Below are 10505 nucleotides of genomic sequence, written 5' to 3'. Positions count from 1 at the left end.
ACTAAATTTATTTTAAATATTCTTGTATACTCTTATTTTTAATATGTTATTAAAATTTTTTATGGAGTTTGGGTACAATAAGAATACCAAATACTTTTTAGAATTAAGATATGATATGCTAATTTTGTCTGTAAAAAAAACATGAAATAGAACAGGGTATGAATGTTATATGCTTATATTCAATACAAAGTAGAGAATAGGTCTACTAATGTTTTAAATCGATTGTGTTGACAACATATGTGACATGAGATTCAATATTCAAAGCTTAAAGAGGTTGTTATAATTTGCGCTGCGAAAGTGAGGCCGGCTGAAATAGCTATTTGTAGTATCCCCGTCACATTCTTTCTTATTGCACAAATGGCAAGAACTGAGAATTTTTTCGTGTGTTGAATTATATCTTCGTTATTATAAATAATTTAATTTTTTTTTTAATATATTAATAACAAATGTTTCTTAAATGTCATAAAAACCTATGGGGACTAATATACGTTGCAAACTGGATAAAAATTAAATAATAAATTGGGTAGTACATATGAGAAATATTTCTACTATTTATTCACTTAATAGTTAATTGGATAAAATGGCTTTCCTGATTTTCCGTCGCTACTATATTAAAAACTACAAAATAACGTAATCTTATGAAGTACACGAAGTCAAAGCATGTAATTAATAACGAGTATTTAAAAATAATATAAAGTGAATGACAGGCATCATATACGATTAGAATACACAAGGCCTTAAGCAATAAAAGCATTTTATTTCGAATAATAATTACATATACAACTGAAAATTACCTTGAAATTTTAGTGTAATCCCACTTCCTGCTTAAAGTAACCTACTTAAAAAAAGAAGCTTTAGCAGTTTTTGAATAAAATTAGATTTGTCATTTTTTGTCTAATGGTAGACGGTATCCCATGAATTTCATTATTCAACAATTTTGAATAATGTTGTATCGAGCTCTTTTTTTATTAAAATGACCAAAAAATGGCCATAAAACACCACTATAACCATAATTTCAATATAAATAATGCAATATTTGTCCCCCAAGACAATATGGCGGCTGGTTGCGACTTCATTTCAAAATGATCTATAACATACGCTAAGGGTGCTTTCCACTAATCAATCACGGCGACTGAAATAATCTTTTGGGCGTTCCACATAACGACTACGATCGTTGTGATCGCGGCGACAAAGTCACTCATGACGTAATTACTAGCGTTCACAACGACCCTTACCTAGGTTGAGTCGAAGTGAGCGTTGAAAGAATTTTTAAAACTTAAGCAACGTAGATTGTAACAATTGATGCGCCATGGTATATAATTTATAAGGATTTTGAAGCATTCTTGTGATGTACCACCACATATTTTATTATCGCTGCAGAATACATTTTGATTTTACATAGTATAAATCAGTTATACACTCAACTAAAAAATTCAATAATATACAAATTATAACAAAACCTCTCAAAGCTTTCGGTTCATCTTTCTGCTTTGACATTTATTAATTTATATTACAATGTTCAAAATGCTTCGAAATCCATTCTACTTGGGTTTACGATTATGACGCTCTGCACACAGAACATACCCTAAGAAGAAATACAATTTTAGATGTTATTCAGTGGAAAGACAATGGTGGATTTTTGATGCCATTGCCCTCGCTGGTACGTGACACACCATAGTCTAAGAGCCAATTTTGTGTTATGGTATCTCTCTCACCATCTCGGATGTCATACGAGCTATCTGGCTGGCGATAGAGGTTGCGTTTATTAGTGCGCATCCTACCTGTACAGGCAAATTATCAATTTTTCAAATCATTTTAAGAAATTTTTTTAATGCATCTAAAGAAGAAATTGAAGAAATTTTTTTCAGTTAATATGTACCAGATGCTAATTTTGAATTAAAAAAAATTGTTTCCAAAATATATGTTTGTGGAATAAAATATTTTTGAAAAATGGGTTGAAATACTTTTTTGTATATACGGTCGTAGAAAAAATAATGTTCCTAACTCATGCGTAAAGTGTCTTTCCCGCACTTGACCGCTTGCCCGAACTCCGCTACGCGTCATTCGGGAAAACTGCAGTCGCGTGCGGGAAAGTATCACTTTCCGCACTTGTTAGGAAAATAACTATTTCACTTTTAGATCCGTCTAGCTAAAGGTTTAACAATCGAATTATTGTTTAAGAAATTAATTTTAGGTTTTTAGATACTTAAATAACATCATATATAAATATCAGACATTTAATTAAAAAATTTTTTTTAATTAAAAATTAGTGTGTGGCACAGTTTAAGCAATAATATATATATATATATATATATATATATATATATATATATATATATATATATATATATATATATATAAATAGCAACTGTTTATTGCATCTTCTTTTCCTCTTTTTTCACGAAATTAATAATATTGCTTATGATTTCTCGTCCTTGGCTGCGTATAATAAGACCTTGCTTTCCAACTTTTTTTGCGGACATTATTTAAAACGATTTTGCCCCTAATGTTCAAAAACAGTGCTATCTGTGGAATAAACTATTGCACAGACTAAAAATAACTCATACACAATAAATCACAATATCTACTGAACAACGAACCATACTAAATGCTGAATGTCCGATGTTCGGTCGGTTATGCATCTGCGCATCCATAAGCGGAAATTATTTATATTACCGTACTTTCCTTCCTAAGTAAAGGCTTGGCAACATCCATGGTTACGTGACGACTTTTTCAGTTATGACTCGTCTGGTTGATTAATCTGGGCTTAGTTGATTCGTACTTTACCCATTTTGCAGTTTTCTGAATTTACGATAAAAAACATCTTAGAATTGGGACACATTTATTTAGAAAGTAATATTTACATACATTTTTACCTAAACCAATAAAAATTAGTAGATATGATTACAATATCACTTTTAAAATGAAAACGGTAAGACTTGGATTTAGAAATACAAGTATTTTTGGGGGTCGTCTATATATTTGAACAGAACGTGCTGCCACCTTTCCTTGTCCATTTATATCATACTAGGATAAGCCCGAGATGAATTATATGAATAATCGGGAAGCTGCCGCCCCCCGCTACCTTAATTTATAAATGGAAATCTGTAAGATCAGAAAATCTAAGTAACTAAACCTAACCTTATTTTAAGAATAAATAAATAACAGGAATTAATTAAACATTTCATTATATTTATTATTCCATGAAAATTAACACGAACAGAAACAGAAAAAGTAATCAGCGGCGGAAATCAGTGTATTGGCGACGAATGGCTTGGAGTAAGGCTTCAAATGGATCGCGCTTGAATTTGCGGTTCCAGTTGCGCCATAGATATTCGCACAGATGGTCAGCAAACGATTCTTCAGGAACATGACGGCCACGGAAATAAGCCTTAGCTGCAAGCCACTGAGACTCAATACTAACCTAACCAAGTATCTTTGGCCACGCTAACAGTAGCAGGTCGTCCAGCTGCTCTGCATTTGTTGCAATAAAAATGGCCGCAGCCATGTTGCGAAGAGTTAATCTTCATTTCAACACGGTGGCTGCGGCATTTTTTGCTACTTGGAAGCAGTCCTTGAGCATGGCAGTGGATTTATCCACTGGAAGAGAGCGGGAATTTCAGAGAGGAACAAAATCCAAGATCTAAATATAATAGATTAGAAAACAATAGAATAAAATGGAAAACTTACCAAGAAAAGTGTATGCGACTGTTCAGGTCGAAGGTAAAAGACACAATGGCGTCCAAAATCGAAAGTGTCTCTTCTCTAACTGCGCATAACAGTATCATCAGAGTAACGCCATCTAGGAGCCAATCAAAAAATTACGCGGTAAAATCAAAAATGTTCCTAGACTTAACATTATATATGAAAACATAAATATCTCCTAAAATATTCACTTCCGCAACATCTCATGTATATATTCTTATTCCCCAGAGGACGCTCTATCGAAATATATATACGACCCCCCGATATACTTGTATTTCTAAATCCAAGTTCAACTATGAAAACTTATAAAATACAAATTTTTTAAATAAAATTAAATGTGTAATTTGTGAATAAATACTGAAAAGTAATAAAACAGTAATGCAGTTAAACAAATTGCATGTCATTACAATGAGACAGTACTATTATTTTGCATTTTAACAAAATAATATTGTTATGAATACAAGTGAGCCAAAGAACATAGAAGTTTGTTAATGAATATATGTATATATCAAGGTATGTTAAATGCATCCATGTATATAATCTTTGGTAGAATGGTTTAAGTCAATCTGACTACCAACATAAGTCAAAAATGTAAGTTGGAATTTCTGGAACCTTGGCAATATTCATATTGTTATATACATGTTTACACCATCAATACTCATGTTTACACTGTTTGACGCGCATTTCGATAACGAAGTTATTGTCTTCAGTATAAAACAAAAATAAGCAATATTTTTCCAGTGATACATAAAATATAGCACTTAAATAGTAAAATGAATAAACTATATCAATTTATCACAGTTGAAATAAAAGGTTGTAGAGACTTCTTTTGTACAATGAAACAACAAAGGTTTTATCCAGTATAGACATTGTCTATTAATATTTCTTAACTGTAATTAATGAAATCTCTCATTTCATTATTTAAACTACCTTCTATACACTTAAATGTTCCAATTTCATACATCTTTAGGTAAATCGCCAGATGTTAAGGCATGAACACTTGGTCATCAACTTGATGCTCTTTGACGATCATATCAGTGTCTACTATATCTTTATTTACAACATATAAACGTTCTTGGTTTATTATACAGTCATTCACTTTGTTGTACTGTTATCTTCATTAATTGGGAGTAGACCATGAAAGGCAGATGAGGAGTAAGAATAGATGGGATAGCTTTATACTTCAGATGTTTTCTATTAAAATTTGTAAAATCACTTTCCAGAAAATTATTATCACACAAGTGATAATTTGATGTTGATTTTACAAGAATTTTCTTATTTAGAAATAACACACCCAATGAAAACGTTTGGGAAATATAAGCAAATGTTTATTTATCTTAATAATGACACATTTTGATTTAACTAGCGCCACTATTAATAAATGTAGAATTAAATTTGCGTTGCTGAAATTTAAATAGATGAAAAGATTATATACTCGGATATACTGGATATATGCGACCTATTGGATATATTCTGTGGCACATTTCAACCACCTCTTGACAAGGATCATCTTGAACATTGGTCATGACGTTCTAGCCGCGACCACAACGATCGTAATCTCTATGTGGAACCTAACCAAAACAGTATTTCAGGCGCTGTGAACCTTCAGTGGAATGTACCCCTGGTATAGGAATAGAGGTGACCGTTGGCAAATGACAATTGAACTCAGTGTCAACATTTCGGTAAAGAAAATAATAATTTTACAAGTCATCAACCATGGAAGCAATGGATATTGTTATACCTGAAAAAGTAAGTACCTATATAATAAAATTTGCTCGATTACATTTTTTGCATCACAACAACTGTAAATTGAACTATACGACTAGACCACTTAGTCGTCCACTTTAGTTTGAGGTTGATTTGATCATTCGAATATATAATTTATTATCTTGCAGGTTCGCTTAAATTATGGAATATTACTTTATTTTTTTATTGTTTAAAGTATAATACTATATAATTGATTCAGGTGGCGATTTTATGTTAATTTCAGTAATGTTCTGAATGTTTTCTTCTTATTTTTATTCAATCTCAAATATTTCTTGGGAAATGACTGACATGACATTCTTTTACTCAGGACTGACTTTATTGATTTTTTTTATATGAGAGTTTTGGCCAACATAATTCTTAACGAGTTTATTGATACCAATTTAAACTTAACAGTTCCAACACTCCCTCGTGAACGAGTTATGAATTATCATAAACATTGTTTTGTTTCTACACAATTAACATAATAATATAGGTATAATTGTTATACGAATACAAAAATAATGGCACCTGTAACTTATATGTAGGGCATTAAATCTTTAACACAGTTGTCAAATTTGACATGACACAAAGGTTTGGTAAAGATATCACTCAGTTCAGACTTCATTGTAGATTGTGTGATTACTGATAATCTTCTCGATGTCCAGTCAATTGGCCCTCCAAATAGCGTAATGACATATCCTGAAGTACTTTTCTTCTTATTTCTTTGGTTTTTTCTTGGTCTCTTGATTCAACATCTCTTGCAAAGTCACCGTCACAAAAGGCTTCTAGATGTAGAATCTCTTCTTTTTCTTCGTTTCCACTTGCTGTTGCTTTTTTCAGATATCGCAGTGCTCTTTTGAGACTTACATAGTCCTTCTTCTTTGGATTGTCCATGGATCTACTTATGTAGCTTACAGCGAAACTTAGATCAGGTCGAGTCTTACATAATAAGCAAAGTAAACTTCCTACACCTTCTCTATAATTCAGTAGTTATTGTATTATTTGTATTATTCAATTTCTTCCAGCGGCAATGGCAAACAAAAGTCTCAAGGATGTAGTATCTATTAAAGGACTGTAAATAATTTCATAGTCCCATTTGCTACTGTCCTGTGAACACCCTTTTGCTACCAACATTCCTTGTAGGATCCATTTCTTTAATAATCAGCATCCATCTTGAGTATTTCTTTGGTCTTTGGATTTTTATCTACATAGAGAGGTAGTGTTGCTCTTCATGAGGAATTTCTTCTCATTCTCTATGGCTTGTATCCACTTCTCTTTCTCTTCCGAGTTTATAGCTTTTTCATATGACGCTAGGACATTCATTTTGTGCTTCAAATCTCACTGGAATCTTATGTTGTCTCCTTGGTCTTACATTATTTTCTCCCCTGTTCTCCTCATCTCTTCTATTTTCTTCATTATTTTTGTTTTCATCTTCTTCATCATCATTATTTTTTTCCATTTCTTTATCTCCATCTTCATTGTAGAATTCAATAATTTCCATTTCTTGTACCTTGGGTTTGTCACTGAAGGGTGGCAAGTTTACCAAATATTTGTAAAGATTTCATCATGACTGTAGAATATCTTTCTTTCTTCAATATTCCAGAAACTGTGACCATGGTCTGTATATCCAACAAACATTACTTCTTCACCTCACTCATCTAGTTATTTCAGAGGGCTTTTTGTTCAAAAATTCTCAAATTCTTGATGTTTGGTTTCTTGTACCAAGTTTAATAAGGAGTTGTCTTTAATCCTTTGGTAGGGCATCTATTGGTGATGTGAGCTGCAATCAAGACGGCTTCTCCTCACATTTCTTTTTCCACATTACCATCAAAGAGTAGAGCTCTTGCTTTGTTAAGTAGGGTTAACATCATTCTCTCACTCTTGTCATTCAATTGTAAAGAATAATTGATGGGTGTAGTCTTGCTTGATTCCTTTTTCTTGACACCATTCTGTCATCAGGTGATTCTTGAACTCTCCGCCATTGTCTATTTGTATTTTCCTCACTTGTAAATTGTTGTGAATGGTCAAATATAAAAAAAATATTTCTATTTTTAAGATAAAACTAGCTTTTCCCGCCAGCAAAATAAGTCAATATCTCCTTTCTTATTTTCAGGAGGAGGGTAGTCCTTCTGATGTAAAACAAGTTATTCAAGATCTAGACACTGAAGATTTGTATACAAAATATAAAAAACTTCAACAGCAATTGGAGTTTCTAGGCGTGCAAGAAGAATATATTAAAGATGAACAGAGGAATCTTAAGAAAGAGTATTTGCACGCTCAGGAAGAGGTTAAACGTATTCAATCTGTACCATTAGTTATTGGACAATTTTTGGAAGCAGTTGATCAAAATACTGGTATTGTGGGATCAACTACAGGTATAAACTTCTTATATTGGTTATTAGGAAAAGAAGAAATCATGAATTAATATTTTAAGAAAAATTATCATAGTTTATAATTTTTGCAATTTACATTATTGATAATTGAAAGATCTTGGAATATTTCTCTTCACATAGCTTTTAAAATAAAATAAATTATGTGATTTATAATATGATAATAAAGTAAATTAACACTGAAGAGTCAATAGCGTAAATTTATTGATTCTTCAGTGCGCCAGGTGAGAAGGTATTGAGAAGATAAATGGAAAAGTAATACAAAATCAAAATTTACTAAGTGTGAATTTATCAGTGACATTATTCCAATATATATATATATATATATATATATATATAATGTATTATATATATATATATATATATATATATATATATATATATATATATATATATATAAACTGCAATGAAAGAAATTAATTTTCCAGAAAAAATGATAAACAGCATATTCGAGAAATAGATAAACAGATACAACAATCAATTAAAAACAAAACAGAAACGAAACATCAAAACATTTTTCCTTACCATAAGTACAAGGACTTTCCCAATAATTATCGAATTATTTCAATAAATATGATATTAGTATAAATCATAAAGGACATAATACATTTTCCAAATATTTCACTAAATTAAAATCTAAAACACCAAAAAACAAAAGAAGTAATATAATATATCAAGTGCCTTATACTAATTGTGACGCTGTCTACATAGGGTAGACCTCTCAATATTTAGAAAATAGACTAAAATGTCATCAATACGATAAAAAAATAAATGAGATATAAATAAAACATAAATTCAATTATAAAGATTCAAAATTTTTTGGAACGGAATACACGGAAAAGAGAATTTTTAGAAACAAATTAATAAAAATACAAAACTACTGTTTACCAAAAATTCATAAACCTATTTTATATGCTAGATTAATTGTAGCAACAATTAATACTCCTATTAAACCCCTTCCAAATTGGTTAACTGACATTTTGACTAAATCTTTGATTATTATATAAAAGACTTCTTTAAAATCAAAAAAACTTTCAATAATATGATATTGTCACTGAATTATGTATTATTAAGGTTGGATGTATATCCCTATTTAGTAATGTTCACTTAAATATTACATAAATGGAGTGAACAAACTATTAGAATTGATAACATTCATTTTTAACAATATATATTTCTCTCATAATAATAAAAATTACCAAAAGATTTTTGGAACACCAATGGGATCTTCAGTATCCCCTAGATTAGCAGATTATAGAATGTATTATATTTTGGACTTTATAATATCTGTTTTACCTTTCAAATTATTCTTCATTAAAAAGTATGTGTATGATATAATGTTATCCCTTCCATATAATGAAATTGATAATTTACAATTTTACAATAGTTTCTATTCCTATATACAATTTACTATAGAAAAGGAGAATACTGAAAAAATCGTTACCTTTTCTTGATACTAAATTTAAAAGAAAAGAAGATAACAAAATTTCAATTGACCCAACCTAACCTACCCAATATGTTCTGGAAGATATATTAATAATCATACATATCACCCACGTACACTAAAATTAAGTTCATCAAACATATGAAAAATAGAGTTGTCGATATTTCTGATCCAATATGTCATAAAAAGAATTTTAAAATACTTTACAAACTTTTTTGTGAAAACTTATAACGTCCATTATCTTATGAAACGAATTTTGTATAACACATCTGACACTGACTTAAATATTGAAAATTCATTTTCAAACGTCATTTTTAACATTTCTATTCCACAATATTTATACACCTTTGCCATATATAAAATCTGTAACCCCTAAACTTTATGGAATCTTTAAACAACACAATATTAAAATAGCGTACATACCTAACCAAACCCTTAATATTTAATATTTTTTCTTTATATTATCGCATTAACTTCAAAGATTATTTGCGACATTTCAGTTGTTCACAATTTATGATACAGTTAAGTTATAGATTTTAATATCGAGTGCTCCGCCTGCTTGGTTGCAGGGTGGGATGAGTAGCTCAGTAGTCATGCTGCTGGTCCCAAGCCCGGATAAAAGAGGAGGGCTCCTAGGTTAGGTTAGCATCCTGCCTGAGGTCAAAAAACTCATGCTCATAGAACTGACTTTGAACCGGTCTGAACAAAAGAAGAAGAGAAGAAGAAGAAAAAAGGAGACAGAGATGGAAAAAGAAAAATGTACTACAATTTTCAACATGGAACCTCAGATCCCTCAGCACTGGATAACAAAGGAACTAAATTATCATAACATCGACATTTGCGCCCTACAAGGAATTAAAAAGAAAGTTATACTTCAAAAACAATATGAAGAATACCTAATGATCTACAGTGGGGTCGAAAAACAGAAAAGGGCCAAGGAAGAAGTAGCCTTGCTGATAAACAATAAATATGTGTCAAACATAAATGAATGCCGTTATATATCGTCTCGTATACTCATCGTTAGAATTTGCGCAGAAAGCCAAGAAATCAATGTAATATTAGTATATGCACCTAAAAACAATACATACAAGCATGAGCGGGATTTGTTCTACGATCAACTTCAAGACACGATCGAAGCATTACCAACGAAGGAAATGTTGATTATTCTAGGAGACTTCAATGCACGAAATGGCAACGAAGGCGTACCAGGAGTCGAATAG

At 30.9% G+C, this 10505-nt stretch overlaps 1 protein-coding gene across 1 annotated transcript in view; it reads left to right on the top strand.

Annotated features, from left to right (window-relative positions):
• Positions 1 to 5304: 5304 nt before the first annotated feature.
• LOC130899998 (26S proteasome regulatory subunit 6B) overlaps positions 5305 to 10505 on the top strand; it is a 28240-nt gene continuing 23039 nt past the window's right edge. The window contains exons 1-2 of the mRNA XM_057810279.1: positions 5305 to 5454; positions 7565 to 7826. Coding sequence (XP_057666262.1) covers positions 5422 to 5454; positions 7565 to 7826 — 295 coding nt within the window. The 5' untranslated portion in view covers positions 5305 to 5421. The remainder of the gene's footprint in view (positions 5455 to 7564; positions 7827 to 10505) is intronic.

Source organism: Diorhabda carinulata, chromosome 12 (genome assembly GCF_026250575.1).
Source record: "Diorhabda carinulata isolate Delta chromosome 12, icDioCari1.1, whole genome shotgun sequence".
Classification (NCBI taxonomy): Eukaryota; Metazoa; Arthropoda; class Insecta; order Coleoptera; family Chrysomelidae; genus Diorhabda; species Diorhabda carinulata.
The sequence above is the reverse complement of the archived record's forward strand: the minus strand, read 5'-3'. Positions and strand labels throughout refer to the sequence as shown.